This window comes from Channa argus, chromosome 22 (genome assembly GCF_033026475.1).
Source record: "Channa argus isolate prfri chromosome 22, Channa argus male v1.0, whole genome shotgun sequence".
NCBI classification, from domain to species: domain Eukaryota; kingdom Metazoa; phylum Chordata; class Actinopteri; order Anabantiformes; family Channidae; genus Channa; species Channa argus.
In genome coordinates, this window is record NC_090218.1 from 4,701,435 (window position 1) to 4,720,940 (window position 19,506).

The 19,506-nt window shown below is 37.9% G+C and overlaps 1 protein-coding gene across 1 annotated transcript in view; it reads right to left on the reverse strand.

Annotated features, from left to right (window-relative positions):
• Positions 1 to 6,066: 6,066 nt before the first annotated feature.
• Positions 6,067 to 19,506, reverse strand: part of mtnr1bb (melatonin receptor 1Bb) — a 29,357-nt gene continuing 15,917 nt past the window's right edge. The window contains exons 2-4 of the mRNA XM_067492328.1: positions 10,167 to 10,285; positions 9,715 to 10,059; positions 6,067 to 9,096 (exon numbers count right to left, since the gene is read on the reverse strand). Coding sequence (XP_067348429.1) covers positions 8,674 to 9,096; positions 9,715 to 10,059; positions 10,167 to 10,285 — 887 coding nt within the window. The 3' untranslated portion in view covers positions 6,067 to 8,673. The remainder of the gene's footprint in view (positions 9,097 to 9,714; positions 10,060 to 10,166; positions 10,286 to 19,506) is intronic.

Consider the following 19,506-nt stretch of genomic DNA (forward strand, 5'->3'; position numbering starts at 1 on the left):
CTTTCAGTGGCTACTTCATTAGGCACAGCAGTACAATCTAATGCCATACAATGCATTATATTAAATGGTGGTTCCACTGTTTGGGGACGTCCATTTATTTTAAAAAATGGGTGGTCAAAACATTAGCAACCACCTCTTAATATACAGTATGATAAACCAAGATTTCAGCTTAACTAACAAAAAGCAGCCATCGTTCATGTTCAGCAGTGCCATCATTTGAAATAATATAATACCGTGGGAGCTAACACCAATGCTTTTCATTCTGAACAGGTCAAAAAAGAAAATGAAGACATACTTAATGTCTCCCATGGAACACTCCACCAGATGCTGAAGAGCGTTATGTGTTAGTTGCTTTTCAGTTTAAGTTTGTTGAGTATTTTGTTATACAGAAGAGTTGGTGTTTGCAGCGTCTGTTGTCATGACAACAATATGGGACATCAGTGGTCTATCAGCTATCAACAGCCGTCTTCAGGCTCCTTTGGTACTCAGTAAAGTGCACACAGCTGACTCCTGTAGCAGCTATTGCCAGTCGCAAAGTACAGTAATTCCAAGAGTTTGAAGTGGAACAGTGATGTGACTATGATTGCTGTTCTTGAACATCAGAAGAGGTGCTTGCTGGCAGTGGGACAAAAGCTGAAAAGCTGTAATTTGGATAAGGCAGTTGACAGTCAGCAGCTTTGGGTGTGTTTTTCTGTTGGCCATAGTTGTGAATGAAGTCAGGCTCTAAGAAAATATTTTAACTGCAGCTGTTTAGACTGAAAAGTCAAAGATCAAGCCCATAATTATTATTACTTTTTGTAAAAGAAAATTGCAGATGTAAACCTGTTTGAACTCACTTGTCATTACAATTCAGACCTGCAGGATTTAACTTTTAACAAGATGTGGCTCAGTTGTAGTGCGTTTTTTCTAAACGCATAGTTCACAACCATTAACTTCATTTCAAATTCTACAGTGGTTTATAATTAAAAAAAGGATTATAAAAACACACATGTGAAAACATTACTAACATTAGTTAAACAAATATAGACTAAATAATGATTAAAACAATATGTGCTTCAGAAACAGGTTAAAAACAATGAATGTAAATGTTTGCATCCATACATAGAAAATATCAAATTGTGAATATAGTTTTTACCAATCAATGCAAAATTTAAAAAATAATTAAATGAGCCCTTTCATGTCATTACTTTCTAAAACCCTGCTGCTCAGGAGGGAGTGTTTGGGTCACGTTATCTCTATCTCAGATGTGAAGAGGTCCATGGGTTGAAAGAGCTCATGGGTTTAGAGCACTTTTATTTTCAATATCTTACAACTGGGGTAGTTTCTTTCCATTTTTTCTCTGAGGAAAATAATTTACCTGGAACCCTACAAAACCTCCTTCAGTTAAAGGTCAAACCCACTTCCCAGAGCATAGTAAACTCACAATATCTGCATCTATTGACACATTAAGTAAATCCATGTAATTTCATAAAAGAGTCCTCTCTAACCTCTGCTTTAAAGTGTAATTAAAATTGTATGACACAGAGAAATTCATATATGATTAACAAAGTTAATCTAATGCTGGGATTATCTTTGTAAGTCCTTGCATTAGTGGCAATTAAAATCCCCATTTTACACATTAAAAAGTAATCTAATTAATTAAAGGCAAATATAACCACACAGCTCAGCTTTGATATGAAAACTGTCTGGCTACTGGGCGACAGAGACATCAACATGTGAGTCTTTTTTGAACTATTGACCCGGTGACATTCACTTTGGTTGCAGCTTGCCAACAGATATTAAAGTTTGATGTGTAGGTGAAGAGTGGAGTACGACAATAATGAGTGGAGGAGAAGAACAAAATGATTGTACTTGAAAGCCCCATTAATCATCTTGAAATCAGTTGACCAAATGTGGCAGCAAACAGTGTTTGGTTGTTGGAAAGACAGTCATCACAGTCATCACAGTCATCACAGTGTTAATGCACGAGGCCACCGTACACAAACGCCTATTTAGATTTTTTTTAATTTTCTGTTGTCAAACGACTCCCAAAAATTAATTTTAATAAAATCTTTCAAGTGGAGACATGTTTTCTGAGAATGTACGAGCTTGTTGAATTTGTTCTCTTGAAGTCACTGATTGTTCTTTTCCTCTAACATCCCATTACAGTTTGAGGATGTGTGCACTCAGTTTGATTATAGGGATGAGTCAAGTCCACCATCTGAATATCATTTTATGCAATTATTCAACATGAGCAAGCAGTAATTTTTCTTAACCACATCTCGCTTTCTTAATCGCAATACTTGCCTCTGGTGCTGGATCACCTCCAGCTACTTTTGCATGTCTGACCGGCTGCTAAAATCTAATCAGCATTTACTTTTCTTCTGTCTGACAACTGTTTGATGTCGCACAAACTCCTGACTGATGGAAGAAATGGTGTGATGTTTATTTATAAGTTGAAATTAATTTCATGGACATTAATTTTAAAGTGTAGAGTTGGCAAGATCTTAATTTTAAAAAGTACATTTAATTTAAGTTTTATGTATAAACAAAAGTACAAATTAAACCAGCTACATTTTTATCTTTTCTCAAGTTCCAAACAGGACCAATCCCATGGAATCAGAGACGTGCGAAGGAAACTTATGCTCTGCGTGTCATGCAGTGGTTAACCTTCTCTAACTGATCAGAAGGGCAAACTTCACTCCAAAGCTTTTGTCATTGACAGCACTTCTTCACATTATGATAACTGATAAAGTACATCTAAACTGAAAAATATTTTAAACCCGGCCGTGAAAATCCCTAATCCCCAGCCTGCTCCAGCCCTTCAGAGTGGAGTTCTACATGTTTTCCCTGTGCTTAGTTGAGTTGTACATGTTTTCCCTGTGCTTACTTGGGTTTCCTCATGCATGTTAGGTTAATTGGTGACTCTAAATTCCCTATAGAAGTGAATGTGAGTGTAAATGGTTGTCGGTCTGTGTGTGACTCTCTACGTTGGCCCTGAAATAGACTGGAGACCTGTGATTTTATTACTGGTCAAATTTAAAAAACAAGATTCCTAAAAGGAATAAACAATTACCGTATCTAACTGGACTGTGTTAAAGTGAGAAATGATGCCATTGTGTTGTGCTGCTATCCGGTTGTAAATGGCAACCAATGATATTCTAATAACAGATTAAAAAGTCAAACCAACCACAGCTAATGACCCAACTCACATCGCCCTTAGCTCCATAAGCTGACCTCACCTTTTCCCCACTAATAGGCAGCAATATGCTTCCCCTGAAACTGTGTTCTTACCTACACAGAAATGAAAAGCAGAGACTCTGTGAGTGCAAGGTTGCAGCAGGACCTGCTAACATTGGGGACTTTAAAATAAGCACCACTACCTGGCAAAACCTCTCTAGCTTCTAATTCATCTCATTTCTGAGCTGCAGGAAAAAATGAGTCAAAATAAACCAAAAAATCTGGAATGCTGGTCTGCAATGAGAAATGTGCTGGTCTTTGTGAATCTGGGCATCTTCAGCAATCTTTCAAAAACTGAAACATGGAGCAACCTTATTCCAGTGTTCTTCAATATTAAAAATCAACATACAATATGAGTATGTTGATTTTTACTAATGATGAATGAACAAATATCCCAAAGTTTGATATACGGTATCAATTTTATTTTTCATAACATCATGTTTCAGGAGAACTCAACATTAAATGCATATCTTTTTATACACAGTTCATTCTGCAAAGACTCAGTGTCACAACCAAGTCTTTAAAGTCTTAAAATGTCAAATTCCATTACATTCCACAAATTTCCCTTTGGTTCGTGTTACTCAGCTACAAGACCCCCTCCTGGGCACCATGGCCTGCACCTGTTAGCGAATTGTTGTCAGTGAACATCGGTCATAAATAACATCAGACAAGCATGCACATTCACACGGCTTCTGGAACAGAAAACATTTATCAAGACATTAGTATCCAACTGGCCAAATGCCTCCAGTTTCCAATTTAACTCTGGTTGTAGAAAGGCATTTTTAAACTGTCTGGTTTAATCTGGTGCCTTTGCATCAAAAAAGTAATAAAACAGAACATTTTAGTTTCACAAAAGCCATTTATGACATTAAGAATTAACCTCACTTTAATTACAAATCTTGTTTTTACTGTATAAATCCCACATCCATGAAATGGATAATCAGGTCAACAGCATCAGGTCAACATGAACAGGAATTTGTGTGTAACATTTCCAACATATTACTTAATTCATGCCTCAAAGATTTCAGGATGTGGGGAGACAACAAGCTGAAGCAGCCAACTAAGTGGCCTCTGAGTTTAAATATTTACCAGGTGAAAAGGATTTGCACTAACATTTTAATGGCTGTTTTATTAATGTTTCTGAAGTGAAAATTATAAAAGTCTTGAGTGGTTTCTGCATTTGGAATGTCTGTGGTTTGTCTTTAGCTCTGAGCTGATGCTGCTGTGCTGTTACATAACCCAATAATGACACATTACTGTGCAGATATGTCTAAAGACAGATGAAGTGAAGAGTGAGGCATCACAGTTGTGGCATGCAACTCGAGTGTCTATAGGAGGCAAGACACAAGTGCCGCAAGTTGTTCTTTGCAGGCATGTAGCTCAATGTTGGCAGGTGTTGCACAGAAGAATTTTAAAATGGACTCGTCATTATTTATTTATTAATTGGCATTTTTTTTCTTTTTTGACAGTAACCAGTGTAGAGAGATAGGAAAAGATAAAGAGAGGTGGTTACGAAATCCAACAGAGGTCTCCCAGCTGGGAATACGGTTAACAACAGTATGCAAATTAACCATCAGGAGCCCCAGAATTATTCCTGTTTTATGTTTGCCAGGTGTTTGCATAGCAGTCAGTAACACTGATCTACCGATTTAGAAAGAAAGGGATAACATTTTCTTTTCAAATAGAACACTAATAGCATAATAGTATCATGATGGTATGCTGGAAGTGTACTATAAACTTCAAAAAAAATATATCACAAACTATCCCTTCCATCAGGCTTTATTATTTTCGGCCACATCCTGCTGCATTTTTATTTCTTAAACTAATTTAGAAACAACCAAACAGATGTTTTTTTTCCTAGAAAATCCTTTTAATACTACCAGGGTTTCAATTCAGATTCATTCAATGATTTGGCAAAGTGATCAATTTTCTTTTGCTGTATTTTATTTCTCTTAGAAATTAGAGCAGAGAAGTTAGCTTTTAAAACAAAACCCGCTGCTATATCAGATAATAATGCCAGGAAATAGCATTTTAATAATGCACAAATTGAGAAATTGTGATTTCATCCTCTAAGCTGGATAGAAACATGTGGTTGCATGGAGAAATAGGCCCATATTGATGGTGCAGACATTGAGTATAAGAAACATACATGAACATTGTTACATAACCCTGCTTTAGGGTATAAAGAAAGAAAACCCAAAGAGAAAAAAAATATATAATAACATTTGCTCTTGTTTTTTGGCAATTAAGTCCTGTTTTGCCTGAGGTCGGCCACTACCATGAATACATAGAAAGAAGCAGTGTAAAGGCAAAGATTTACCAAATGGGTTTATTTATTTTTTCATAGAAAAATGGCAATATCTATTTCATAATATATCTAATATATTGACTGTAAGGCAGTACTTCCAAATGGAGAAGAAAAAACACCTTAAAGGACCAAAGGTGTTTGGAAAAATTTTCCAAATAATATCAGGACAGAGTTTACTGCACACCTAACCATCTTCAGCTATGCCCGTTTCTTTGGTTTCAACTGAAGGATCTGCATCCTTCCAAGTGACTTCTCTGTATCCTCACATCACATTGTTTTTTATATTTTTATTTTTTGTTTGTTTGTTTTTACCATTCTTCAGTGGTAAAATTACCTTTCCACATTATATAAATCTTAAATAAATATACTAATATTTATTTCTTTCCTCTGCATAACAAATGCCATTGTTCACTGTACGGTTAGTTAACTCCTGCATATGTCACTTACCATCAATATTTTATATTATGACATTGAGTTTTGCATCTGTTACCATTCATGATCTATGGCTTTGCACATTTTCTTTTACCCTGTATAACACACAAATGTGCAAATAAGTTGAGTTCAAATGTAATAAAAAGGACTCAGCTTTGTCAGTTTTGGGCATTTGATTTGTGCTATTGATTCCATCAGCCAATTTGAAAAACGAAGGTATTTGTTATGATGCAATGTACATGCCGATAAAGCAGGAGGTTTTTTAAATGCACTTTTCAACTGTAGCAGAGTTAATAGAAAGGGATGTTAACCATTGTCCAATGGTAAACTGTTAATATTGTGGAGTTGAGCTTAAGATATTAGAAAAACACAGTTTCAAGACATCTCCAACAACAATATACCACAGTTAAAAACCACACTGACACTAATTTACAAAATATCCCTTTGAAATGTCTTCAGACTCCCTTATGTGGCAGCTAGTAAACAAACTGCAAATGTTTCAGACAACACATCAAAAGGTTTAGTAGGCACCCTGAGATGGGAATACAGATATGAGCTGTACCTTCTCAGCAATCTGCAGCTTTCGAAACACTATTCAGGTAATAGGCAATGAACATCAATCTTCTGTCAAATTAAACTGAGTGTTCTCTTTCTGTTTAGTTTTTTTTTCCAAAGTGAAGGCATTTTATTTTATAGAAAACAAATGATCTATAGTAAGTACTATCTACGAAATGAAAAGCGAACATTTTTGCATAAGTATTTCACAATGACGTTTAAAATTGTAAGAAACCATAAATTGCATGTGATGTAGGAGGCAGAGGAACCTTTGGCAGGTGGAATGAACGGTAAACCCGCCCGACCCGAGAGGTCAGAAAAATGCCATTAAGAACACAGAGTGGATCACGGTCCGAATGGATCTGCTTAGCTGCAGACCAGTCATAGGTTAATATTCATTTTGCAGTTGAATGTTGTATATTGCTTGCTGCAGTCAGTGAATTCATTTATCCATTATCCTTTTCTAGGCCCTGGGGTTTTATTATGCAGAGGGCAGGAGAACATTCCCAAACTGGGGCATTTTCCCTGCTCTGTGCACCATTATTTACAGTATATTTGTAAGATTGTCTGACATCTTGTGAAAATATGGATAAATTATCCCAGTAAACTGAATATGATTTTTAGACGCAACTGATATTGGATGTTGTGAATCGAGACAACTACTTTGTTTCAAATTGCATAGCATAATATTCGCATGCATAAAGAGTCCTCTGTGCTGTTGCACTTGGCAATTTGGTGATACTGAACAGCTTATTGCATTGTGATTGATGGAGCTGTGTTCTCCCTGTGTGACGTCTCACTGTCAATGTTTCCTCCACTGTGAATACTCTTCAGTGGTAAAGAGCTAATCAGGTCTTTTATTTAACTCAGAATATAAAAGTATCAACTTCAATATATATACTTCAAAATAATAACTCACCAAGAGCAAAAGCACCAATTTTGCGGTATGGCCAATTACAGAATTATAAATATTATATTTTTTGGATGGTAATTATTGATGAATAAATGTGTACACAGTTTAAATGTTTCACATAGTGGTTTTGAGTTGAATCACATTAGATTTAACAGAATGTGAGAAAAATAAAAAATAAAGTCTCACAAGCACCAAACCAAGAGCACCTATTTGTCAACATTTGTGTTTCCTAGAAATTAGCTTGATATTGTTTCTCACAGTGCTGTTTTTTATTATCAGAAACCTTTTTTTTTTTAATTTGAAAGATGAGGGTGACTTTATTTGCACAATTCAGTAAATTCCCCTATAGTTTAGAATTTGAGTTAATTTACATAATGGTGCAGCAGCTGTGAAGTAGACCAGCAATCATAGGTACTGTATATAAGTTTCCTCCACCTGCTACATCAAATGGACCATTCGTTTCGAGACTTTCAAAAAGTGAAATAACCGTATTAAATGGTGTGTCTTACGAGTGTCTCGTGACTTGCTTCGTCTTATTCTTCAGTGATTGAATTTCCTGAATTAGTTTTATGTTCATTACTAAGATTTTGTTTTAGTTCTTTGCAATGCAAAAAAAAAAATTAGACTGTATGCACTTCACGTATATACACTGACATTTTTACTCTTAGTGTGTAGTTCTGGTTGATTTAATGACGCCAGGTCAAACCCCTTCCAACTTCATTACACACAGCCTGACATTATGTCTTCTTCTAATGTAGCATTTAGGTGAGGTGAGTGGCACAATTTGAGGCTTTTGAAGTTACTAAAGTGAGGTGTATTTTTTGTGAGATATGACAAAGAGTCTACAGCAGCAGACATTAAAGGATATTACATTGTGAATGTAATATTAATGTACCATTCAGATTGTTTTTAGAGTACGAACACTGTGAAACTGCAAGGTATGGCTCAGTTAAGACAGCATGTAAAAACTTCAAAATCTCTGCTCTCGTTATGCTTAAGGGGCATAAATTACACAGAGAAAACTTGCAAACTCATTTTCATTTAGCACTTTAACAAAGTTGTTAGAGAGTTCATCCTTTCAAGTGATGAACCTCTGGGGACTTCACATATTATTAAGCACGTATACTCAAATATCCACAGATGTTCGCCTACACCCTAGGACTGATGACTGCTGACAGAAAACCAAGCCATGTATTTCAGTTTCAGATGTTCTTTGATACTCTTAAGCTGCACAATCTGGATAGTTTCACTCTTTGTTTATGCGATCTCTGACTGACTCGTTGTTGTTGAGCGGTGGCGGAGGGGACTGCTTGCTCTTCATGCTCCTGCCGTCCGTGGCGGCTCGCGAAGTCTCTGTCACAAACAGCCGAGTCACCCAGACAGAGGTGACGATACGCTTGTACTCGTTCCTAAAATTCCTGTTGAGTAAGCCATAGATGATGGCGTTCAGACAGCTATTGAAGTAGGCCATGAAGTAGCTGACCACAAAAAGCCACTCGGGGATGCGGGGAGCCACACGAGATGGATCTATGGCCACCGCCAAGCCGATCAGGTTAAGTGGGGCCCAGCAGATGGCAAACAGCACAAAGACCACAAACATGGTGATGAAATTCCGCAGGTCACTCGGTCTGAGACGAGGGCTCTCCTCAATCTTCACTTTACGCCGCACCTGGAAATGGTTAAAACATACAAAGGAGGAATTAGACTGTTGATGATGCCAGAAGGCTTTTTATCTGTCTCCCTGTTTCACACACGTGCAAGCACACGCAAATGGACACACACACTCCCAGAACCACACACATGCAGTCACTCTAGGGACCTGTTCCAGCTACTTGACTTAAATAAATATAATATCTCAGCTGAGATCATAAGCACTGACTTAACCAAATCTCTGCAGTATTTGGAGTTTATTTTAAATCTACACCTACTCGTATCAAAGATCAGCGTGCTGAGCTCAAATGTTATGTACTAAGAAAGTTTCAGTGATGTAAAGATGTGCAGTGTTTTGTCAGTGTTGTAGTACAGTGAAAAATACACAGACTCATCTAGAAAGGTTAAATAATTAAAGGTCAAAATTTCTAAACCGGGAATAAAAATGCATTCGAGGTCCAATCTGCGTAACCCTGGCTGGATCGTTGTACTATTTGGCCCATTGGGATTTCTGCAATATTCTAAGCTGATGGCATGTTTACAGGTTTATTAGGTTTCTATTCAAATGTCTGCTGTATTATTACCTTATGTGGCCTATTAAGTCCTAAATAGCCGAATAGAGAAGCAAGTGACTGACCTGAATTACAAGCACCCAGATCCGGAGATAACAGAAAGTAACCACTGCAATGGGAACGAGGAAGTGAACCACCACTACCGCCACTGTGTAGGAACTGCTGACGTTCTGGGCGAAGGTGCAGGAGTAGACCCGAGGATCATAGCGTAGGGAGCCAACAAAGAAATTGGGGACAATGGCCACTACCGTGAGCAGCCAAATTAAGGCAACAAACAGCAGAGTGTTGCGATAGCTGTACAAGCGACTGTAGGAGAACGAGTGACAGATGTAGCAGTATCTGTTCACTGCAATCCCAGTGATGTTGAAAATGGAACCAATGACACTCAGCCCCATAAGGAAACCACTGACCTGAACAGAAAGAGAATCGTGTGTTTGCATCAGAATGCGCAGAGAATCTGATCACTGGTGTTGTGGTGGTAGCAAACTTCACCCTGCTCTAACTGACGTGGTCTTACCATGCACTGTGTGTTTCCCAGTGCCCATCCATCATGGAAGAGAGCATAAAGTACCAGCGGGTAGGGGTAGAAGGCTACAACGAGGTCAGCAAATGCCAAACTCACCACAAACACATTCCCTGGAGAGGAAGACACAAACAGGAAGACAGTCTCAGTTTCCTTGAATATATTTTACAGTTGTGAGATGAGTCACATGTATTATTATGCTGAACACATCATAATTATACTATTCTATTAACACTGTAAAGAGGCTGTGGTGGTTTCACCCATCTCATCATCCCAGCACAATGGATTTGCCTGCATGTGCTCATGGATAAGGACATTTCTGTTGCAGTGGTTCAGTGCAATAGAAAAAAGGAGCAGAGTTTATCCACTTTTGAAGGTATTTCATCTGAAATGACTGCATTCATAGTCCAGTCTTTCCAGTATTTATGTATGTTAAAGTTAAATCACTTTGCAAAATGCGTCAATAATGCAGCTAAAATAGGACGGGGCGCATTGCTCCATTCAGTGTTTCTCTCTCTGAAAATGACCTAATGTGTGTTAAGTAATCACAAAATGCAGTTTGTGTTGCATTTTTAAGTGCTGAACGTCACTCTAATTGTGCAAACACTAAACTATTCCTCAAGATGTAAGGAGCATCTAACCAGGTCCAGTGTGGTGTGACTGATGGCACGGTGGCTTGAGATTACAACCCAAATGTTTTCAGCCTCTGCTCAGCAGCTGACTGCCTCACCCCTGACAAAGTTTTATCAGGAACAGCACATTTGCTCTGCCAATACCGATGGCTACTTTGACAGAGTAGAAGGAAAAGTTTGTGGACACAGCATTTGAGATTCTGTGAAACTAAGGCACGCAGGTCCATCTAGGTGACTCTCCAACATTCATACATAATTTGTGTGTGTGTTTATGTGTGTCTGTGTGTGTGTGTGTGGGGGGGGGGTTATCTCGTTTAGACTCAGATTCTTTGAATTATCCCTCCGTCAAATCTAACCATATAACCATGTGCCATAAATAACCATTTGATACACGGTGTAGGCTTCTGCTATGTTTGTCAAAAACAACACAGATAAAAATTGCAAAAGTAATTTTAGATAAAATAGGGCAGAACATCTCCTAGGTCTCACCTACAGATGCCTCCAGAGGTCATCTGCAGGCCACAGTTTATGCTCAGTGCACAATGCAGAAGGAAATCCTTATTGTTCTGTATTCAGCAGACCTTGAGACCTTGATAGTGGGAATGGTGGAGTGTGGAGTCCTGTGTGTCTTGTTCTCAGATATGACTAAGTGTGATTAGGGATACTGTCCAGTATAATCCATCAGCTCAGACCATGTCAAACATATAGTGCACTGTGCATTGAAATTTATTCATAGTTACATTTCCTCTTGTATAGTGTTATTTATGTGGCTTCGATGTGCGTCTGTGAACCTAAAACTGTCAGTATGCCCCATGAAGCACAAAGTGAAAAGAATAATTTAGTAGCTTCTCTACAAGGACACAAGGTTCTTTTTTATCGTAGAGACATAACTTTGGACTCGCTCCTTCATCATTAAAGTGTCAGAGTGCAACAGCACAGAACACTCTGTCTATTATAAAGAAGAATGGGAGGCGTTTGGGTGGTCATGATCAAAAGACCAACTTCAACTTCAAGTTACTCTTCTGCAATTATTTGCAGTATTAAATAAATAACTAAAAATAAAAGTGGTGGTTTCATAAAATGGTCAAAAACAACCTATGAAGAGAAGTTCAATGGTCCAACAAAAGCTGTCCATGATATTTTACAAAGTGTGCAACTATAGTCCTGTTCCATCTGTAATGTAGCACTGTACACCGAGCTTAAGTCTGTGATCCAATGCAACTTACATAACGTGTATATAAGTAACCAGTGGGGCCAAGAATGTAAAGGCAACTCTGCACATGCAAACAAACAAAACAGAAGCCAACAAAGAAGACACCGCAACAAATTCCACAAAGCATTTGTAGCTTGTAGCAAAATGTTTTAAATGGTGAAACACAACCACACGCGGAAACAGTAGATTGGAAAAAAAAAGACAAGAGAAATATTAAAAGGTGTTGCTACAGTATGCTCACAAGGTCACAAGTGTACAACTTACCAAATACTAGAGTCAAAGCACTGTTCAAGAAAAGTAAGTTACACAGTAAGAGAAACTGAAATGTCCCCGAAGCCAAACCAGACTCTTAGATTTGCAGATATTTGGACACAAAATATAGCACTGCACCCACCCAAATTAGTTTGACCTCACTAATACTGGCGTGATACATTAATAATATTAAGTGATAGAAAGATATAATTTTTTGAAATAACAACAAAACAGGGTTATTATGTTCATAATAAAATAATAAAGTATGGTAATTACTGAAGTAATAACTGTGCAACACACCTGTGTAACACATCTGTACCTGGAAACGCACCTGGTAGTTTCTATGTAATAACCTCAATTAAGAGCTGTAAAAACTACGTGTTTCTGCTTAATTTAATCATAGTTTTGTGTCGGTAAAGATGGGTGATATGACAGCTCCACAGTAGTGAAGCCATTTTAAGTCAAGGTAGGTGAATTGGTCACAAACCCTGCCCCCTTTATGTCAGCGGATATAGTTTTTTTTTTATGATATAAAAAAGGGTGTATCTTGGTATAATTAACTGCTTTGATCTAGAGGGGAAATGAGATGTGTGAAGGGAGAAGAGGAAGCAAAGCAACATGTTAAAGAAAATCTAATTAAATTAAATTGATTCATGCTAATATTGTGTCTTGAACTGATCCTGTAGTCAACAATTCTTACGAAAACAAACTTATAATACAAAATGTTATTTTTTTAAGGGAGTTCATGGTTATTACATATGAACTACCATGAGTGTTTACAGTTAATTTTCATACCAATTTGTTTCCACATTATTCCTCATATGAGTATGAGTACCCAGCTATAGAAATTGTTTATACCACGCTTACACACATTATTATCTCATAAATACATGATATAATTTAATTATTACTATGTACAGAATAATAACTTGGTAACATCATTATTATAGAAATATTATCACCCCACTACCTGGTTATGATGGAAATATTATACACCTATTACCTAGATGTTACCGGGGCTGGCAGTGGCTCCCCGTTGACCATATGTTTGATGGGTTGTACCCCAGCTCCCCCTGGCCACATGTCAAAGTGTCCCTGGGCTGGACACTGAACTGTCCAAACCCAGCTGTTTAGGTTTTAGGTGCAAACCTAAGCATTGGTCCTAAGCCCAGTAAAATTGGTGAGGGGTGCGTCAGGAGTGTGTTCATTTTAAAAAAACAACAACCTGTGACTAATTAATGTGCAGAAGAATGATCCACTATGGCAGCCACGAGCTTATGGGATAAGCTCACGGAGAAGAAAACAAACAATCAAACAACACAAAAACCAAAAACCTATTCATTACCTATATACCCAAAATATGACTGTTATCCTGGCATTGCTGAACTTTAAAGTTTTACACATTAAGGATTTACCAAAGTCTTCACCAAATTTAATAGCAAAACACACACACACATAGTATTGAAGTGATCAATCAACATTTGATGTGCTTTAACAGGAAGTAGGAATGTGCTACAAAATGAAAAGCAATGATTATCCATCTTTACAAAAAAAAAGAATAGTCCTTTTTATTATCTGGTACTTCAAATGTGACAAAGCAGAAACATTTTTTGGTCTGTATAGAATCTCTATGCGTGTAGGCATCCATGTCCCACATATAAAGCATGTGGAGTTGGAAGGATGCATGAATTCGCGCCCAGAGAGGTATGAAATAAAAAGAGCGCAATAAAAGATCAGTCAGCTTGTATAATCTCACATTGAAGCTACAGCAGGTTTTACAGAAATGAGTATTGAGACACGGCAAGGCAACATTCAGACTTCACCTTCCATATTAACAACAAAACACTATTTAATGTTAATGATTCTATATTGCTTATTATTTCTCCCAGTTGTCTTACCCAGCTTCATGTTCTGGTTCCATGAGTTTGATTTTGTTTGCTTTCATGAATTTTTCCAGACCTTCATTTGAGAAGGCAAATTAATAATAGACCTTGCTAGAAAATTACTACTGCTCAGGCTTTGGATCGTTATCTAGTAAAAGTTTTATATCCGCTTGCAAGAATTTATGCTTCAACAACTGAAGCCTATTTTTGAACAATTCTGTGCAATGAGCAGCTGGAGAATGAGATCATTTTAATTATGGTTGTGGTGGTACTAGACTCTAAGTGCATGAATCTGCAACAAACAATAAGAAAAAAATTAGCCATCACTAAATCAACGTTAATTTATTAACAGAGGTACAGAAAGGAAAACACTTGGTGCTGCAATTATCAACAAAAATGAAAAGATAGATCATTTAACTGTAGGTCTATGAATTCTCTAACTACACAGTGCTGCTTATGCATGAGAACTAGATAAGCAGCCACTGCTACTCATGTCCTGTGTTGGCATAAACCCAGGATCTGTGTGTGTGAGAGAGCTGGCTGTTTAATTTTCCCCAGCATCAGCCTGATAAGGAGGAGAACACCACTGACAAAGCTGCAAACAAGTGTTTCACCTGTGGGGAGCGTAGACAAATGAATCCTGGCACACCTTTGAGGATTTTTTTAACCATCTGTTACCTAAGCCTTGGATTATATTGATGATCACTTTTCATAATCATTCGCAAATGAGAGTCTAAACTTGAACACTGCAATCTTTCTTCAAGGTTTGGAGCAATGTAAACACTACAACTTAATTTACCCAGAAGCCCCAGGGTATGGGGTGTAATTTGGGCAACCAACTGTTCACAGACCTTCATTTTTTTTTAATTTCCAGATGAAAGCATACACACCAACTTTCAGTAGCAACCTATTTGGTTGTACCAGTTAAAAGGGTAATGAACAAAAACGGATGTTAAACTGCTTTTTTTCCCTTTTAATAGGGAAAGTGAAGTTTGGACACCTCTTCACAAGGTTATTCACATGTACATAATTACATATGGAAATGTCGGCTGGAAGTTAATCTTTTTGTAAAAGGAGTCTGTAAGTGATTACTATCATAAGCAATACTGTAAGCAAAATGACTTGCATGCATGTGCATTTCTGCTCCACATTTGTAGGCAGTATACCGTAGAGGAAGAGATTGCAATGATTTTCCCCTCATTTGCTTTTTTTAATGCCTTTCCTGTGGGAGGACATGCTAGGCAGATTTGCCTTGTTTGCATTTAAATTTGTTTTCAGTGAAGGAACGGGGGAGCAAAAAAAAAGTAGATGGTATGGGAATGGCGACTGAATTTAGGAGACAGTGATATGGAGGAAAAAGTGGTCAGGGATAATAAGAAGCTGCACTTTCATGTGGAAAAGCGTTAAAAGTGGGCAGTAAGTCTCTTTTAAAGCTGGTTAATAATGCAATTTTCAAAAGACATGATCTGAGCAATTAACAGCACTGTTTTTTAGAATGAATCTGTCATCTCTGAAAACAAGACAAAAACAGAAGAAAAGTGACATTTGACTCAGTCTGCAGACATGAAGGAGCAAAGCTGTCAACAGGAAGATGATGAGAAAAAGAATTAAAGGTCAGCGGAGGATGCAATTGTTGGGGAGTAGAAAAAGGGAGAATAAGGTGATGACAGAAAACAAGCTACTTTAAGGGCATAATTCCTGTTCTCATTGTTGTGAAAGAAAGATATTAAGCCATCTTGTCATCACCACTAAATATCAGAGCCCTTTCCTCAGCACACTGAGAAATGTCTGTCTATGTTGAAGGCTCTGCATACCTTCAGCGTCCTCACTTCACTGCCCTGCTGACTCTTCGTCATACATGTCGGTCTCAGTCAGGCCTAGATGACCCCAAAAGGGAGAAAAAAGCAAACCCTTCTACTACTTTCTCTTTTGTTTGTCTCTTCACTTAGGTGCACTTTACCAATTAGTGTTATTTTTGAACAATCTGACCCAGTAAACCTCCTTCTTCCTAATAATCCTGTTTTCACAGCATGTGGGAAAAGTCTTTTTATTTCTGAGGTTGAATGTTTTTCCTTGAGAAGCAAAGACAGAGAAAACACTCTAAGACAGCGAGGTTGATGGTCAGACTATGTTGCAACTCTTAAAAATGTCTGTAAAACATGTTTGATTTGAAACAGTACGTGAATAAAATGATCTTCAAGGTTTATGCTACTTTATCACTCTCATCACAATCCATACAAAGAGAGACTTTACAGAGGAGGAGCAACAATGGCACAGTTTGAATAAGACCTTATAGCGAGTTCAAAATATGTATGTTATATGCTGTAACTGAGTAGCACTCAGGGTCATCTTATATTATGGGCGATATTTCTGATCTGCCACTGCTATAGTTCAGTGTGTGAATGTAACCTGCATGCAAAAACTGTTTCTTAAAGATTTAGAGACACATTTATATTTTATTTGGTAGTGAGTAGAAACAAAGCGCGATCATCTGTCTCGGATTTAGACACTATTTATGTCCGACCACTTGACCTCCTGTCTAAGAGATTTTACAGAGCTGTAGCAATGTCAGGTTACACCCATCTGTGTCCCCAACTATAACACCTGATGCTACTCAGGTACTGGTGAGAAATGTGAAGACGCTTTGAAGATGTTCAGTCACTGCACTAAGATTTATGCTGTAATACTCTGACACACGATAATCAGTTTATTTATCAGTTTATCTTTCAATGTGAAGATCACTAAGCTTGAATGTGCACTTTCATGTATTTCACACTACAGTTCCTTGTAGAATAATGATATGTTGCTAAGCCAGCTACAACTTTTCTATAGCTATGTTAGATGTATCATACAACTTAAATTCAGTGCCACCAGGGCATCAAATACTGATGTTGTGTCAAATCCAGCAGCGTCTCATAGATACGGGCAAGTACCCATCAGCACAAGGTTTGACCTTCTTTGTTTTGTTCAAAACCTTGAAGGGAATATCTCTGCTCTGCTGCCAATGCTGTTTTCTGAATCTGTGTTACAGGAGACATTAACAACACTCCAACTCTCCAAAGTAAGTGTTTAAAACGTTGCATACTGTAGCTTTAACTGTGTGTTTTATTGCTGGGGTCATCTAAATTGTCCCACTGCTGCTCTTATAGACTGGCCTCACTCAAATAAATGAGACAGGTACTTAATCTGCCCTGGCCACATCACAAAAGGTTGCTTCTGATGAAAATATAAACACATAATGTTGAACAGCTGATGGTATTTTTCTGGTGAGGACAATCTAAACTCGCGTGTTTACCTCCAGAGAGTAACTTAACATCAAGCTGAAAAGCAGTTTCACTGACCTCTTCTGGTTAAGAGCTTCAATTGTGTTACACCTCTGATCACCCTCTGCATCATTCCACTTTCTCTCTGCCATGTCTATCACTGCTACATTACTGAGGCACTTCAGGTGGTTGGCGAGTATTTTTAAGCTGGTGTTAACTTACTCTTAAACAAGAGACACAAAGTCATGAAAACACTCACTGGAAAAAAAATGTGTAGGAACCGAATATTTTAGTGCAGATGATTCACTTGGTCACTTTCTGCTTTAAAACCATTTTAGCAAAGAAGCTCTTCCTTCAGCTGCCTCCCCAGCCTCTGGATCCTCTGCCTCTCTTTAGTGGGCAATACCAAAGATTATTTACAGGGAAAACAATGTGTAATTCCTGAATTACTTCACTGACTACTTCCCAAATTAACCTCAAATATACAATGAATTCTTCTTATTAATTAGGATACATGCAACAACCACAAAACGTGTCTAAACATTAATGCACATAATGCAAATAACAAAAATATGTTAATTATTTGTTCTTCGATGATTTTATGTGTCTATAAGTACATTTTTATGCTATCTGCGTGCCTACACTCACTTTTGTGTCTAAGGCAAACACACCACACAACACAACACAAACCTCATGCTGTGCAGTCTGCACTAACTAAGAACCAGTTAAGAAACAGCTATGAAGTATAAGCTTAGTTTCATGTAGCTATGTAGCTGAGTGAATTACCTCTACTGTATAATCCACACGTGTATTTGTTTCTCAACTTAAGTATGTAAGAAAATAAGAAATACAGGTGCTGGTCATATAATTAGAATATCTTCACAAAGTTTATTTATTTCACTAATCCCATTCAAGAAGTGAAACTTCTATAATGTACACATTCATTCCACACAGACTGATATATTTTAAGTGTTTATTTCTTTTCATTTTTGATAATTATAACTCACAACTAATGAAAACCCCACATTCAGTATCTCAGAAAATTAGAATATTACTTAAGACCAATACAAAGAAAGGATTTTTAGAAATATTGGCCAACTGAAAAGTATGAACATGAAAATTATGAGCATGTACAGCACTAAATACTTAGTTGGGCTCCTTTTGCCTGAATTACTGCAGCAATGCGGCGTGGAATGGAGTCGATCAGTCTGTGGCACTGCTCAGGTGTTATGAGAGCTCAGGATGCTCTGATGGTGGCCATCAGCTCTTCTGCATTGTTGGGTTTGGCATATTGCATCTTCCTCTTCACAATGCCCCATAGATTTTCTATGGGGTTAAGGTCAGGCGAGTTTGCTGGCCAATCAAGAACAGGGATACCATGGTCCTTAAACCAGGTACAGGTAGATTTGGCACTGTGTGCAGGTGCCAAGTCATGTTGGACAATGAAATCTGCATCTCCATAAAGTTGGTCAGCAGCAGGAAGCATGAACTGCTTTAAAATGTCCTGGTATACAGCTGCGTTGACCTTGGACCTCAAAAAACACAGGGGAGCAACACCAGCAGATGACATGGCACCAAACCATCACTGACTGTGTAAACTTTACACTGGACCTCAAGCAACGTGGATTCTGTGCCTCTCCTCTCTTCCTCCAGACTCTGGGACCCTGATTTCCAAAGGAAATGCAAAATTTACTTTAATCAGAGAACATGACTTTGGACCACTCAGCAGCAGTCCAGTCCTTTTTGTCTTTAGCCCAGGGGAGACGCTTCTGACGCTGTCTGTTGTTCAAGAGCGGCTTGACACAAGGAATGCGACAGCTGAAACCCATGTCTTGCATACGGGACTCCAGCTGCAGTCCACTCTTTGTGAATCTCCCCCACATTGTTGAATGGGTTTCGTTTGACAATTCTCTCCAGGGTGCGGTTATTCCTATTGCTTGTATACTTTTTTCTACCACATCTTTTCCTTTCCTTCGCCTCTCTATTAATGTGCTTGGACACAGAGCTCCGTGAACAGCCAGCCTCTTTTGCAATGACCTTTTGTGTCTTGGCCTCCTTGTGCAAGGTGTCAATGGTCGTCTTTTGGACAAC